Source organism: Ceraceosorus guamensis (genome assembly GCF_003144195.1).
Source record: "Ceraceosorus guamensis strain MCA 4658 unplaced genomic scaffold IE81scaffold_43, whole genome shotgun sequence".
NCBI lineage: Eukaryota > Fungi > Basidiomycota > Exobasidiomycetes > Ceraceosorales > Ceraceosoraceae > Ceraceosorus > Ceraceosorus guamensis.
The window spans coordinates 114,970-130,498 of record NW_020290038.1 but is presented as its reverse complement, the minus strand read 5'-3'; the positions used below and the strand labels follow the sequence as shown (position 1 = coordinate 130,498).

Below are 15,529 nucleotides of genomic sequence, written 5' to 3'. Positions count from 1 at the left end.
GCAGGTATACAAGCGACACGGCACCTCGCCCCTCTCCCGCCTTAACGTCACACCTCTTTCGCGCTTTCATCACAATCACTGAATCAATCTCATCATCCGTCACACCATCACCCCACGCATCACGATATCCCGCCAATCTCGGCCTTCCCCGCACGCGCACCCTCACAGCGTAAAGCAAAAAGACCCGATTTGAAGCTTCACCGAGACTGTTGTCATCTTTAAGCCAATCTTTGAGAGAAGTGAGTGCTTTGCGTGGTGAGCAGGACTCATCCTTCCCCTGCGCTGCACCACTCGCCTGCACGCGTCGCGCGTCTTGGGACGAGGGGGGCGTTGTGCGCGTTCAGGTCCATCCTCGAGGTCGAGCTGTACAATGTGCTGCGGTCAGTATCAGGTGGCGCTGACAGGACTTTTGCTCCTCCTTTCTCCTATCGCAGGCGCTGCTTCCCGTCATTTCACCCGCGCCATTCAGGTCGACTCGATCGAGCGCGCCTGCCTCCTTACACACGCTCTCTCGACGCTAGCTGGATCAAGGCTTAGCGGATCCTCGTTGCGTCGCTGTGCGTCTCAGATCTTTTTCAATGTGTCCGCCGACCTGCTCTGCGCCGCACACCGTCAATCATCCGACTCCGTTCTTCCCGCCGCCTTGCGGTACCAATACTTCGCACTAATCTCAACGCATACATCCACGAGCTAGCACAGCTTCTCGAGCTCCTTCTGCCACCTCGTTCATACCAGACCTTCTCTTGCCTTGCAAGAATTTATTTCGGAAGCGTCTTTGGCCGCATTTGGCGTGTGTGAGTAGATGCTAGGACAAATGATCCCAATGGATTGCGCGAGAAGTTCGATCAAGTCGCTCAGACACTCGCGTTGATGTTCACGCGCCTTGCAGACTGCCCAAACCATGAAGTTTCTCGACTATCCCGAGCTCGAGCAGCTATCTCGACAACTCACATTTGATTCGGCCGAGTGTCGCGTCTTTACGCGTCTGGAGGCCTACTCGTGCAAACCTGTCAATCGAGACAAGAAGCTCCTGAAAGCTCTTGAATCGACGTATGGCCATGCGGCATCGTCCACATCGCCGCCAAGTGTTTTGGAGGAGCACTTGGCGTCGCCCTTTGGCAAATTGGATCAACCTGCCGCTCGCAAAACCCTCTGGCTGCTCATCGCCACACTCAATGGCGCTTTCCCAGATCACGATTTCGCCCAGGCTAACCCTGCCGACTTTAAGCGCGAAAGGAGCGTAGATTACGTCATCAACAGCTTGAGCTCCACTTTGGTGTCTTTGCGGTCAGGCAGTGCAGGAAGTTTCTCTCTGCTTCCTAGCACCTCCTACGAAGAGGGTGCAGCTGCGCTGAGCCCCTCTGGTTCGTACGGCTCGCCTCCCACGCATCTCGGCAGCCATCGTGTTCAAGGGGATGCTGCGCTTGGTGCGATCTTAGAAGACATATTGTGCGTGTCGGAGTGCGAAGTCTTTACGTACTCTCCCGATATGGATTCGGACCCACACGCCTATCCTGATCCCGACGAGGGATACATGGACGGAGAAGACGACACGTGGGCGGAAGACAATTACTCCCTGTTCGATAGCGGGGCGCAAAGCTTGGCTGATGATGCGCCCATGTTCGACGAAGACATGGACGGCGGAGCGCTGGGTCAGGCAGCAGCGCACTCTACGAGCTTTAGTAGCGCTTCAGATGCGGATCCCAAGACGCCCGAGAGTTCTTCTCCATTCGAAGCCTTTTCCAGTCGTCTTGCCCTTCCAAAACGACGTGAAATGGATCTGGAAGACACGAGCGGGGGCGGATTGCTTTGGTCCACGTACGTCTTTTTTTACAATCGCAAGCTGAAGCGTATCCTCTTTGTGGAAGTTTGGGCTCGTCGACGCGCAACGCCGCGACTGCGTCCTTCTTTCCCTTCCTACTCTGCCCCTACATATTCTTTGGGACCTTCCAAGACGATGACAACTTCTTCCATCGCTTCGCATCAACACCACGCGCCTCGCAAAGAGCCAGAGGTTTTGCGATTGCCTTCTTCGCCGGCTATTGCTACGCCTCTGCAAAGTCCGGCCAAGCGAGCTGTCGGAAAAGCGAACGCAGGTAGAAAGAGGAGAGCGCCTAGCGGATCTCCTGCGCCTAGTGCCATGTCTCCCTTTCCTCATGCCAGTCCTCAAGCTTCGTCCGAAGCTGACCAAGCTTATCCGCCGTCCGTCTCCTCGACGACGACGACGACGACGACGAACGCAGACGCGAATGCGAACGCAGAAGCTCGCTCTACTGGTTCTGCTGAATTGTCTAGCAGCCTCCTGTCCAATGCTACGAGGAGCAAAACTAGACTGGGCAGCGCACTTGCTAGAGGCGCCATGCAGGGATTGGACGGAGCTATGATGAGCGCGAGCGCTCCGGCTTCGGCCACTCGGACTACGCCGGAGGCGAAGCGGCTCAAGTCTTGAAAGACGAGGCCAGAGCATCAGCACGATCGAGGGTGCGCGCAGGCTGCCGCTCCTTTCGCAATCACGCCCCGCCGCCTCGAATGAGATTCGTTCGTTCGTGCGGGGCCCTTCTCCCCTCTGCCCCAAACCAATGCGAGACCCCGTTGACCGCTTTTCTTGACGAGAACATTGGAGATCACTTTTGTACATCGATCCGACCCAGACGCCTTTGCCCCACCCCTCGATTTCTCGATTGTACAACATCCTGCGACCGATTTTCTCGAATTCGAGAAATCGCAACGTACCTTGTATCTTGTCCTTTTGTTCTTGTTTCTCCGAAGGGGGCCCATGTATCTACCTTGCTCGACGCGTCTGACGAATCTGACTTGACATTGTTCAATCCAGCATGCCCTCTCTTACTTGTACCGCACGCTCATTTGTCCGCAGGTCGAGTCGACTTTCGTGTGATGACCCCGCTGCGATTTGTGCCGCATGTGGATGATGGGCGATCGGAGGGAGATTCGCTCGTCACACTTATCTTGCAGATGTGGGTGGGGAAGTTTTTTTGTGAAATCTTCTCGATGAACTTTTGTGCGCAAGAAGAAGAAGAAGAAGGTCGTGCGCAAGAGTGAGGAAAAGGTAGGGTGCACGGCGCGCGGTGATCCTGCTGCATCCATCAAATCATCGCCGGCCGGTCTTTCCACTCGTGACTTTTGGACTCACTTTCGAGCTGCTGCTGCTGCTGTTGCTGCGTTTACCGGTACATGGTTTGAAAACCTTTCAAAGCTTCAAGCAACGATGAGAAATTGTCGATCGCGATCAAAGCTAGCGAGGGAACGTGCTCTTTAATTGCCATCCCCGCGCGCCCTAGGCTCTCCCGCCGGGCGCCTCTACCGCCGCTATATGGCGTGCGTGCCTGCATGAGCGTCGCGAGTCGCGATCGACGCGTGCAGATTCGTGATTCGTGATTCGTGATTCTTGATTCACGATTGTTGCTTGGGGAAAGATGCAACGCGGCCTCGAATTTGATATTGTGATGACCGGTAAAGCCTTGTATTTGCTCTGCTGAGTGCACATCAGCATTCGCCATTCACTTTTTGACTGACTCTGACTGATGTATCGGCAATTGAATCAAGCCACGAATGGCAGCACCCAATCAAGTGACTCACGAGTGCGATCGAGTTTGAGTGCGTCAGGTAGCAAACATCAGCAATCGCAAATTTAATCTTGAATGGAAGCAGCTAGCATATCAGCAATTAAGCGGATGGATGCTGCAGGTCCCGCCGACCGGCTCTTAATTGGGGTCACGTAAGCCACCAACACGTGTTGCCGCGAACAAGCTCGTTGCGCCATGCATCTGTAGCTTCGATACAAAGTCAGACTTCTACCGACAAGACTGATGATGAGGCTTAAATTCACATGCAATCAGAGTCCATGCAGAGTGTGAGTCTAGCTCTTGCATTGGCAATGCACGATCATCCACTTTCTTCGCGACTCGGAAGCAATGAGTCATGCTGATTGAAACGTGAAGGCCGAAGGGACAAAAAGCAAAAGTCGCGGTGGCGGACCCATGGACGTGCTATGCTGTTCGTTGGTGCCTGAATGAGCTTCCAGAGCTACCGGTAGCGGCAGCGGTAGCGGTAGCGGTAGCGGTACACACAGTCGTGAGTCGTGAGTGCATGGCAAAGGATGCACGCACGCAGCAAGCAGCATGCGTGCGTGCGTGCGTGCGTGCGTGCGTGCTCGAGAAAGCCTCTGCAACGTGCGCATCTTCGCTAAAGTTAGCGTCGAATGGAAGCAAAGCCCGATCGAAAGGTTTTGAAACGTCTCAAAGTCACAGTTGTCCGCTGTTCCTACAGCCAAATTTCGAAGCAAGCTTCTCTTTGCAGACGAGCATCAAGCAGTCGTGAGTCGTGAGTCGTGAGTCGTGAGTCGTGAGTCGTGAGTCGTGAGTCGTGAGTCGTGAGTGCAGGGCATGCGTGGCCACTCGAGCCTGAGTGCAGTCCAAACGAATGGCCGCCCGCCGACCGCGCCAAACGGTGTACGTTTACTCCACATTCCTACTTTGCCAGCCTGTCCGTATATAAACAGCCAAATGGCAACTTTTCTTCCGCAACGTGTAGGCCCCTCGAAGCAACCAAGATCCTCAAGTGTAGCAGGGACCATCGCTCATCCTCACTCACTTGTGCCAAGATGCAACTCACTCCCTCCTTCGTCGCTCTGGCAGCCGCTTCGGCTGCCGTTGCAGCAAACGCCAGCCCTGTGAGCCAGTTGCACAAGCGAGCTGGTGCACCTTTCACATTCGATGGAAGGACATTCCAAGACAAGGTGAGCGTTCCTTCCAAGCGCTCGATGGAGAGCAACGAGAATTCGAGCAGTTGGCTGATCGCCGTGCATACGCTTGCTGCGAACAGGGTCTGGTAGGCTTTGCACGCATTCCGACGGATGCCCTGGACAGCTTTGGAGAGACGATCGGAGGTGTGGGTTCTGCCATCGCGTTGGAGTACTTCAGACCCTCGGCCACAGGCGGTACATTTAGCATTCTGCTTCAGCCGGACAGAGGGCACAACTCTGGCGGAGCAGAAACATCCGACTACCGAGCTCGCAACCACCGCTACATCGGCACGCTCTCTGCGCAAAATGGAACGAATGAGAACATTTCCCTCAGATACGTCAACTCTCAGCTTTATCGCGCAGGACCGGATTATGCGCTCAACTTCACCACAGGCTTGGATCCCAACGGCACGCGGCAATCCAACCCTCGCGCTCCCACTCTGCCCATCGCTCTGCCCAACAACCACATCAGCTTCGACACCGAAGGGCTCGCCATCTCTTCCAACGGTCTTCAACTGTTCGTCTCGGACGAGTACCAGCCAGGGATCTACATCATCGATCGTACCACTGGTGTCCTGCTCAGCACCATCGTCCCCCCACCCGCCATTCTTCCCTACGACGCTACGGGCAAGCTGAACTTTACGAGTCTGAGCAACCCGACCACTGGCCGAGCACCAAATCAGGGTTTCGAAGGTCTGACGCTGGACCGCAACACCAACACTCTGTGGGCTCTGCTGCAATCGGCAACGATTCAGGATAGCAACAAGGGAAGCAAGAGCACAAACAGGTACACTCGTCTGCTCGGCTATGACGTCTCGAACATTTTCAATGCCAAACTTATCAAGGAGCACGTGGTGCCTTTGCCGCAAAGCAAATCTGGCAACACCAGAGCATCGAGCGAGGTGCACATTGTCGACGATTCCACCTTTCTCGTCCTTGCCCGCGATGGCAATGGATTTGGAAACGAGGATGCGGGCGTGTCGTACAAGCATGCGGATCTCATCTCTACCAAGAACGCGACCAATATCGCCAATACGCCATTTGACCAGGCCAACCTGCCAGTCTCTCCAGCTGGTCGGCTCAACAACACCATCGTTCCTGCCACGTACCAACCCTTCATCGACCTCGCTTCCAGCGCCGAGCTGGCCAAGTTTGGTCTCAACAACGGAGCGTCTGGCGTGTTCGACCGCAACCTGCTTTCTGGCAAGTTGGAAAGTTTGGCAATCGCCAGTGCGGGAGATGGGCAGAACAAGGATGATGTTTACGTGTTCGTCGTCTCCGACAATGACTTTATCACGCTGAACGGTAAACAGGCGGCTCAGGACTCGACGGGCAAATACGTTGTTGGCTCTTACAACGACACGTATGCTTTGCAAAAGGGAAGTCAAGATACTCAGTTCTTCATCTACAGAGCCACCATCCCTGGCTACAGTCAGGGAGGCAGCGCCAACTGAGCTGTGCATGTAACCCCCCGCAAGGACATGCGTTCCACTCCACCTTTCGCATTCGTGTTTCGTACGCTCCTGTTGTAAATCTTGCCGAGCACTTTACAGCAATGCCATGAGCAGCAGCATGGTCGGCTGCCGCTTTGACTTTACAAGACCCACGACAAAATGTGCCAACCTGACAGCAACATCTGCAGCATTCAGTCAAAGGTGCGATCTCGTCACGGTACGCAGTGGATGATGCGATTTCGCTGCCGTGCAGAAGATCCAAGTAGGTAAAATCAAACTCTTGATTTCCCCAACTCGCTCCCGACATCTCAATTGTAATTGATGGTCGAGCCTTGCACTCCTCTTCTTTCCCTCTCCATACCCATTTCGAATTCTCTCCTACACCTTTCCCTCTGCCTAGCCCCTTCGTCCTCACCCGCAGCAATGACAGAGCCAGGCGCGCCCGCATCCCCTCGTCCGTCCAGCTTGGTCATACCTGCTCGCGGGTGATTGTCCCTCGCAGCACCGTGTGCCGCGAACGGGTCGGGTTCTTGAGCGGGCTGGGAGCCTGAAGATGTGCTTCCTCTGACCTCACGCGGCATGTCCCTCCGTCCACTCTCTTGTCGAATCTTCTCCCAACTGGATTCGGGAGATGTCTTTTCGTTTCGCAGCTCTGCCCATCGACTTTGATGCTGCTGCTGCTGCTGCTGCTGCGGTGGACCGCTGAGCCCAGATTGCGGCTCGGAGAGCGAAGAATCGAACGATGTTGGAATGGAAGAGGAGGAGGAGGAGGAAGAGAGCGTGTGGTCTGATGCGGATGAAGCGCGATCGTTTGATCCGAATGCAGAGGGTGTGTTGAAAGTGGGAGGCAAGGAGGCAGCAGTCGTGCGAGGCTGGTCATTGCTTGAAGGTGTGGCTGAGCGCGAAGAACGAGCTTGTGGAGCGAACGCATTGTCGCCTTGAGGGGCGCCGCTCGTCGCACCGTACCCAAACTGCGCTTCCGACGATGCATCCATGCCCTCCCCTGCAGCCTGCGCAGGATCGTTGGACCTGTTGAGCAGCTTGAAAGGATCTTCTCCCCTCTTCATAGCCTCCTTCAACGTCTCTCTGAAATGGTCCTGGCTCATCAAGGAATTGATCTCATCTCTACTCCCGATCGCCGCAAAAGGAGCAACGGCTACTCCTCCGATGCCCATTCCTGCGCCTATACCGAACAATCGAGCTATAGGGGAGAATTTTCGACGCGTTACTAGGATACCTGCAAAGACTCCTCCGCCCAACACTCCAATGTTGCGCCATCTACGAATCTTTCGAGTTACGCTCGCTAGCACTTCTCCTGAGGGAGGATTGAATTGTATGCGGACGGGTTTTCCAACGGAATGCGGAAAATGGCCCGACCGGCGCAAAAGAGGTGCGATTGAATCAGATCCACCTCTCTGCATGTATGCGCATCTGGAACATTGTAAACTCACGCTCTTGATCGGTCAATCGAGGCTCGGCGGGCGAGGCTTGTCCTAATCCTTGCAAGGCCTTGCTCGGCTCCATCAGAGCTCTACGGTCATCCTGGGTTGAGGTCGGCATAGCAGGAGTGCTAGCGCTGGAAGAGTGATCTGATTGCCGCGACATGGTCGACGAAGGTCGAGGCGCTGGCTGGGTGGAGGAGGCGAGAAAGAGGGAGGTGGAGAACAAAAGGTGCAGAGCTGCGATGGTCTCGATGGCCGTTGATGGCAGAGTCGAGCGGAGAGAGAGAATCGAGAATGTGCGTTGTCAGTCACCCGTCGCGAGTCCGTGGAGTGGGTCCAGCGCGCGCAGCGCCCATCTCTGTGCGCCAGCCGCTTGCCTGAGCGGATGGATGCGTGTGGAGGCGGAGGGCGGAGGGCGATCAGATCACGTGAACTACTCACTCGGTGCAAGCGACTCAAGACTCAAACTCAAGACTCAACTGACGACTCAAAAGATTCGGGGTCTGTGCACACCATTCGTGATTTCGCGACTGGCGACTCAATCAGTCACGAGTCACGAGTGACTGTGACTGGCAACGACTTTCGCCCCGCCTACATTCGTGACTCGTGATGCACCACCATTCCCTGATCCACATGCAGAGTCAAAAGTGTCATCACTAACACTCCATCCCATCACTTCACCACGCATCGGTCGTGCGAAGGCTGCTTCGACATTTCGCGCATCCTGCCCGCAAATTCTTCAGCTTCATGCAGACGAAGCTTGCAAGCATCACCGAGCCAACAGCCGATCTGAATAGCATCCAGGCAACTCACACTCTCTCACTGGGCAGGTCACGCAGAACGAGACAGGGAATTAGTACGAGGCGATAGGATGAAAGCTCCGAACTGAGCTGAGCGGGGTCGTGAGCGTATGTGTGTGTGTGTGTGTGTGTGCAGGGATCATCATCGGTCACGCTGCCAAATCACCCTGCAGACCGAATCACGCCCAGGCAATCGAGTGATCGAAGAGGAGTGCCTCTGGTCGGCGTGTATGCGCATCGACAGGCGTCCTACTTTTCCACCGCAGCAGCAGCCTTGCGCACCCGCCTGGCTACCTCCTACGTCATGACGGCTTACGACGAGAATGACAGGAAAGAGGCATCTGTGCACGCAAGCATAAAGCCTCGAAGCAGACCTCTCGTGCCGCCCTTGAGATTCAGCGTAGTCGCCTTCTCGCCCTACCCTTCGAACAGCGCCGCACCGGCACCTCATAGCAACCATTCGCAGCATGCTGCGGCCGCAGCCTGCAAGGACGACGTGCAAGCAACATCTCCAAAAATTCAAGATGCGCCAAAGGACGCCACGTCCTGTCTTGCCCAAACGCTATACAGAGGATCACATCCAAAAGCTCGCAACCTGCCCTTCTTGAGCCGACTCCGCTTACGCTCCATCCTCTCTCTCACTCCCAAACCTTTGTCCAAGAGTGGCCCATTCAAAGCATCGGACGATCGCATAGAGGAGTGGGCGCAGAGGCGCGGGTGTCGGTTGGAGTGGATAGAGTGCGAAAAGGGAAAGGAGGAAGAAGTGGCGCTGGATAGAGAAAGCGCCGATAGGGCCATTGCTGTGAGTGATTGATGACTTGCACCGCCCTGGACGGATAATGAGGAGGATTCGCAGTCTTAGGGGAAATTGTAGAGCTGTAGTCGGGCCAGCGCGTCTGATGCCGCCGCTAGGCGCTTGCCGTCTACTTGCAGTTCATCCTAGACAAGCGCAACCTGCCCTGCTACGTCCACGACCTCGATGCCCTCCAAGTGTCATCGCTCCTCGTGGCGCTTCTGAGAAAGGTGCAAGCATGGTCGCACGCCTCCATCCAACTCGAGATGCGCTTCAACCTCTGTTTCGGCACGGGCAACGTCTTCAAGCCCAATTTGAGCAATACCGCCTCGCAGGCTGGTCAGTCAGCCAAAGGAACAGAGCTGGAGGATGACGATAGCAGCGTCGCAATGGCTTTCGTCAAAAAGTGGCACCAATCTGCAGGCCCTTTGCAAACTCGAGATCCTCAGTCCAAGTCGGAAGCGAGGCACGCGCTTTTCGCGGATGACCTTGCACGGCCGTCAGCGGCTGATGGCGCATCTGCCGCTTCCACGTCAAAGCTGCAAAATGGCCAATTGCAGCTCGCTCCCCGCAGACACATTCCAGACTGGGTCTGGCCTGCCCCTCATCCCCTCTCTCGACTTGCTGATCCTTATGACGTGCTGCCGTTTGCCGCATTTGCAGAGGTCTCAAAGCGCGACAGCCAAGCTGTGGGCCGAGAAAAAGATGCCAAGTCGTCCGATGGCTCGTCCACTGCGAGCAAGAATGCTCCATCTGTAGGAAATCTCAGCGGCAGGCAGTCGAAGCGCAGCTCAACTTTGATCGAAGGCGCGCCAGATCAGGCGCAATACCCTTTCGCTTCGAATCTGACAGCATCGACTAGTGTATCTGCCCGCTCTTCGCCTCGGCTGGTAAAAGCGGCGCTGCCTAGCGCGCACGGAGCGGCTGCTCACACACCGGACACGGAGAGTGTCTCATCTAGTAGTAGCGGCACAGCGCACATTGGGGTCGGGTCCCTACCTGTCCTACACCCAACCCTCAGGCTGAGCTTCGAGGTGGATCCCACCCTTCCTGCTCCACCATCGAGCTCAAAGCATGCTCAGAAGGCCGAGCAGCCTGTGCACCCTCAGCCGGGCGCTTTGAGTAGCAGACCGGCCACACCAGCTCGAACATCGTCGCCACGCCCTTCGGGCTCCAGCGCGGTCGTTCGAAGTCGGGAGAGGACGATGCTGCCACCACTGTCAGATCAGAACCGCACCTTGGCATTCTCTGCACCCACAACTCCTGGTCCTTCGAGGCCTCAAACGCCGGTCAGACATGCCAACGGCAGCGGCAGCGGCAACGCGCGATCCGCGGACGCATCGTTCCAAGGCAAAGCGTCATCTTCACCTTCGATCAGCGCCGCTGCGGACTTGTTGAGATCTGCCAATACATCGATCGGCCCCTCTAGAGCTACGTCGCCAGGCCGTAGCGCCTCTAAGCTGGGAGACGACGCTCGAGCGGCCGTGGAGGGTGATCTGGCAGACTCAAAGATGGAGACGCGCTCGCCTGCTGGGGTCAGCTCGCCAGATGCTTCTCTATCTGCAAATGCTGATTCGCAAAGGGAGAACGCAACGTTGGGTCTTGTAGGGTTGGGCTTGTCTGGCTCGGCTGCAAATCACCCAGCTGCAAATTCGTGCGCATCCTCGTCGGTGTCGATGACATCGACCGACTCGAATGCCACCATTCGTCCCCTTCCTCCACCGACAAGCACAGTCTCGCAGACTGGTAGCGCAGAAGCTGCCCCTCTGAAATCGCAGGAATATATCAGCCAGGACGTGTTCGGTCCGGTGTATGGTCAACACACCGGGTCCGCTAGCACGAACGAGTCGACGGCTCGTTTGGTATGCGTGCGCTCGCCGCTCGGCAAGCACGCTGCGCTGTCTTCGGATCCCGCGCACGACGACGCATGCGTGGCAGCGCGCGAGGTGGATTCGAGCAAAAGGAGCAGGAGGCCAAGGAATCGATCGTCAAGTTTGGAGGAGATTGGAGGAGGAGGCGAGGATGATCCGTCGGCCTTGGCCTTGGCCGGAGGAGAGTCGGATGCTGCGCTTGGGATGGGAGGAGATGCGACGATTGACGCGGGTGGGCAAGGGTCGACGGATCGGATGTTGGTTCGGAAGGGCAAGGAAAGTTGCGGATTTGCGCTAGAAGAAGAGGAGGAGGGCGATGGCGCTCTGCAGTCCCGCGCGCCGCCGCTGCCGTCGTCGGAGAGCGAGGGGGGCGAAGGGTGGAAGGATGAGAGGCCGCATGAGGAGGCTGGTACGGAGGCGCAACGGCAAGACGAACGGGAGGCAGAGCCGCTCGAAGCGGTTTTGGCACAGGGTCAACGAGCCGAATTGGACGACATCGAAGGGGCGCAACAGGAGGAAGAGGAGGAGGAGGAGGATGAGGAGGAGGGAGGAGAAGAGGAAGAGGAAGAGGAAGGAGAAGAAGAGGAGGAGGAAAGGTATTCGGAAGAGGAAGAAGAGGAGGAAGACTCGGGTAGCGATAGGGCGCTCGAGGCTTTGGATCTCGAAGGCTGGTGATGGTGGGCGTAGCCGCTGTTGCCCCCCTCTCCCTGCGCTAGCGTCTCCCTGCACGAGTACTGCCCGCATCGCAAGTCCCGATGCATCGCAAAGTTTTGTCAGAGCATTCACACTTGAAGGCCTTTGAGAGTGTAATAGCGTGCATTTTGCATTCGGGAAAACGAAGCAGCAGTGCGCACGTGAGATACACAAGAACGGCAGGCCCGCGCAATCCGAGGCCAATTTTCGCCACGTCCCCTTTCTCATCGTCGCAATTGCCTGCGCATCGATTGGTTCGTATTGGTAGCAGCGATGCGTCTTGATCGTCTGTTGAACGAACATGCATAGCGCGAGAATGGATCAAGAAAGGGGCAATGCGAAATGTCAGCTCGTTCGGCAACATGCTTGCGCACGACTTTCCGCTGGCCCCCTCCTGAAGAGGGCTTGCAAAGATTTTTGCTTGCGGAAAAGTAGATGGATCAACCAACTCGGCGCACTCACCTGCCGCTTCCCCTCTCCAGCTCCCTAAGCCTTCGTTCCTCACTGTCCAGCTTCTCCAAGATCGGACCAAAATTCTGGCCCCAATCTCTCCATACGCCTTCCAACCTCCTAGGTCCCCTAACCGTCACATCCGAAAGCTGTCTTTCTGCTTGTTCGCGCAGATCCGACGCCCTGGGAAGCGCCAGCTCGGCGGGAGTCTTGAGCAGTGCATGAGGAGGCGTGGGAGGGGAAAGGGGATGATCAGCGTGCTGCCTCCCGCACGCACGTCCGAGGGTAATGTGATTCGTGAGTGGGCGCCCCCCTGTAGGTGCAAGGCTACTCACGGAAGTACCGTCCATTTGAGCGCTGTCCAGTCGTAGTGGCGTACTACTAGCCGTCGTCTGACTAGAGAGAGCATTGGGATTGCGGTCGCGAGAAGCGGCAGGGCGTCGCTCATCAGGCGTATCCTCGCCTTGCCCACGAGTCGCGCCATCGGCAATCCCCCTGCTCTCATGCTCTTCAGGCTCGGCGTTCTCCCTGATGATCCGAGCGAGCTCCTCTTTCGCCTCTGCGCTTCCCGACTCCATTCCCTTGGCGATGCCCAACAGCTTCTGTGCAAATGCCCACCTCTTGCCGCTTCCCGGCAGGTCCAGATCCAACGCTGCGCGTCGATGATTCAACAGCTGTTCCCTGATACTAGCGCTGATGAGCGGAAGAGCTTCTCCCGTCAGACCAAGATCTTTGGCCAAGCGAGAAGCAAAGACTTCGGGCGTGAGTGATGAACGAAGGTCCCACTCTAGCCTGTCCTGAAGGTACGAAGACAGGATCGGCACTTCGTACTGTGTCAAAGGACACGAGTTCGGGGTGTTGCAAAGGGACCGAGTCAGCTTATGGGGACGAAGAGGCGAAGCAGAAGGCATGTCTTGCGCGGAAGACCAACTCACCTCCACAATCACCCTCATATCATCCTCTTGTAACTCGCTCTCGGGTAGATCGGCGAGCGCAGCCTTTTTTCTTCGCTTGCGAGCAACCTCACCCAGCTCATCTTCATCCTCATCTTCATCGACAACTTCAACTCCAACTTGCGGCGTGCGGTGCTCTTCCAAATGGGCGCCACCTGCTTGAAACACATCCTCCAATCCATCGTCCCACTTCTCGTCCGCATCTTCATCCCACACCGCTCCTCCATGTGTGACTTCAGCTTGCCCCAATTGCCTCTTGATGCTCTCGACCAGCGCTCGACCCAGCTCACTATTTTCAAACTCATTAGGTGTTCCAGGCACCGGATCCAGACCGAGATCGTGCAGGAACCCAGCCACGAAGATTTCGGGTCTGAGAAGCCTCTCCTTGAGGTTCCACAGGATCACATCGTTGATGCGATGAGTCGAGGTTTGAGCTTCCAAAGTGATCGGGATGAGCTGTTCCCTCTCTCGAGTTAGGCGCGCCACATCCGTCTCGTGGCTGTGGGAGGGGCGGGCGAGGATGAGGCGAGAACATTAGGGAGCGAGGTTGATCGAATGCACTGATCCATGCAAACGACGTCTTGCTACTTTGAAGGACTCACAAGTAGGGCAACATTCGCTTGCGCGCAGGCGTAGCCCACAGCTTGCTAGCGGGAGGGGGTACACCTAGCCATTCGCCTTCCTGTTCTTCTTCCTCCTCATCCTCCTCCACTTGCTGCTGCTCCACCTCTTTATTCTTTCCCCTCGCTCTCGTTCCTCTTGATTGATGCTGGGTCTCCTCATCGCTATCCTCATCATCAAAATCGCTGGATGGAGCATCGTAGTAAGTCGGTCTGGCGCGCGTAGAAGCTCTTCCGCTGGATCTGGCTCCCGTCACTCCGGAGCCATATCCGTAAGAGGACATACCAGCACCACCCGCACCTCCGCCGCCTCCTCCTCCGCCGCCGCCGCCACCGCCTACTCTCTCATCACCCGCCGCACCTTCCATCTCGGCCGCAGACAAAGGCCTCATCAGTCCGCTCGTCCCAATCGCCATCCTAGCAGGAAAAGTCCCACCAAGAGCTTGACCTCGGACCACAGAGACGTTGCCGCCGACTTGCACAGAATTGTAAGTGGTGCTTGCGCGAGGGAGCGGTGCGTATGCTGCGACCCCGTTGGGAGGAAGGATGGATCTTTGTCCCTTGGAGAGGAGTTGCGAGGCTCGGGAGATGTAGGGATTGCTGTCAAGTCCTCGAACAACAGAAGCTGCTTTCGCACTTGTCGCGTAGGTCTGAGCCGGCGCTGGCGCGTGCAATTGCGACTGCGACTGCGATTGCTGCGGGTCTGCGCGTTGCTGTTCATACTGGGAGATATTGGCGGGATCGTGTGCGTTGGAGTAGTCGGTAGCTAGACCGGGGGGGAGTCTGGACATTTCAGGAGAGAGGGAAGCAGAAGGGGAAACTGAGTTCGAGTCATTGGCTGATCCGGAGCCTGATCTTCCCGCTACCCTTCTGGCGCGTCGAAATTCGTCGGGCGATCGACTGGTTGGAGCATCTGTTAAGCCCCGTGCTCCTACCCGTGGAGAGGGACGAGAAGGAGAGGCAGCAGTCGAAGGTGCGGTCGGAGCTGGACTGCTGGTCGAAGAGGCTGAGATGAGCCTGTTGCCCTGCTGAGGTGCTCGAGCTGAACGACGTGGACGATCCATCTTGCCAAAAGGGTGCAGATATCAGCGATTGCGCTTGCGTCGACAAGGCGCGTCGTCGGGCTGTACTATCGCTCGCTCCTTAAAAGCCTTGTCGATGATGTGGATGATCGAATATGGTGCGCGCTATGGCCGCCGCTTGTCTACCGGCCTTTGTTGCCGCCAAGTGTTGTGGGTGCACTGTGCAAGCGAGCTCGCAGGGAGTTGGCCCTTGTCTGCCTGGCAGTGTGATGACGATGATGATGCAGTGGCTAGCAACAAGGCTATCGTGAGCGATATGGACGAAAGCTGGATGAGTGGTAGATGGAGCCCCGCAGGGGTTTGTGGTTCTTGGGTGAGGCCGAGGATGTGTAGGAATCACGAATTGGCCCCATCGCAAATCCCATGCCAAGAGGTGCGTGCCGCTTGCTTCCTTGCTTGCTGCACAGTCACGCCAAAAGGCGTTCGCGACGCGGTCTTTGGTATCACGTGCGCGCTCGTTCTGCGGACCAGCCGACCTAACGCGCGAGACGCGTTCGCCGCGATGTGACTTCCCACTCACGACTCACGACTCGCGACCGCGATGTCCTCATGACGCGCTCCCTCTACGCACACTCGTGACTCGTGATTGACTGAAACTGTAGATCGCAT

At 56.7% G+C, this 15,529-nt stretch overlaps 6 protein-coding genes across 6 annotated transcripts; 4 read left to right on the top strand and 2 right to left on the bottom strand.

The window, feature by feature from the left end:
- The first annotated feature begins 220 nt into the window (after positions 1 to 220).
- Positions 221 to 797, top strand: IE81DRAFT_176270 (hypothetical protein). Its single transcript, XM_025510672.1, has one exon. It carries the CDS (start codon positions 371 to 373, stop codon positions 692 to 694), a length of 324 nt encoding a protein of 107 aa, XP_025368588.1. The 5' UTR covers positions 221 to 370; the 3' UTR covers positions 695 to 797.
- Positions 798 to 901: 104 nt separating this feature from the next.
- IE81DRAFT_277364 (Maf1 regulator) lies at positions 902 to 1,882 on the top strand (the record flags this gene model as incomplete). Its single annotated transcript, XM_025511476.1, has 2 exons — positions 902 to 1,682; positions 1,788 to 1,882. Coding segments are annotated over 2 exons (876 nt in total), but the record flags the coding sequence as incomplete, so codon positions are not given.
- Positions 1,883 to 4,325: 2,443 nt separating this feature from the next.
- Positions 4,326 to 6,375, top strand: IE81DRAFT_176202 (hypothetical protein). Its single transcript, XM_025510671.1, has 3 exons — positions 4,326 to 4,355; positions 4,552 to 4,756; positions 4,843 to 6,375. The coding sequence occupies exons 2-3, from the start codon at positions 4,622 to 4,624 to the stop codon at positions 6,214 to 6,216; spliced, it is 1,509 nt and encodes a 502-aa protein (XP_025368586.1). The 5' UTR covers positions 4,326 to 4,355; positions 4,552 to 4,621; the 3' UTR covers positions 6,217 to 6,375.
- IE81DRAFT_367487 (hypothetical protein) lies at positions 6,217 to 7,962 on the bottom strand. The gene is made up of 2 exons (XM_025517086.1): positions 7,668 to 7,962; positions 6,217 to 7,531 (listed from the first exon to the last, which is right to left on the bottom strand). The coding sequence occupies exons 1-2, from the start codon at positions 7,819 to 7,821 to the stop codon at positions 6,525 to 6,527; spliced, it is 1,161 nt and encodes a 386-aa protein (XP_025368585.1). The 5' UTR covers positions 7,822 to 7,962; the 3' UTR covers positions 6,217 to 6,524.
- Positions 7,963 to 8,762: 800 nt separating this feature from the next.
- IE81DRAFT_330931 (hypothetical protein) lies at positions 8,763 to 11,001 on the top strand (the record flags this gene model as incomplete). Its single annotated transcript, XM_025515216.1, has 3 exons — positions 8,763 to 9,260; positions 9,392 to 10,786; positions 10,834 to 11,001. The coding sequence occupies 3 exons, from the start codon at positions 8,763 to 8,765 to the stop codon at positions 10,999 to 11,001; spliced, it is 2,061 nt and encodes a 686-aa protein (XP_025368584.1).
- Positions 11,002 to 12,273: 1,272 nt separating this feature from the next.
- On the bottom strand, positions 12,274 to 14,902 carry IE81DRAFT_348360 (hypothetical protein; the record flags this gene model as incomplete). Its single annotated transcript, XM_025516249.1, has 4 exons — positions 12,274 to 12,474; positions 12,601 to 13,095; positions 13,201 to 13,717; positions 13,821 to 14,902. 4 exons carry the CDS (start codon positions 14,900 to 14,902, stop codon positions 12,274 to 12,276), a joined length of 2,295 nt encoding a protein of 764 aa, XP_025368583.1.
- Positions 14,903 to 15,529: the final 627 nt, after the last annotated feature.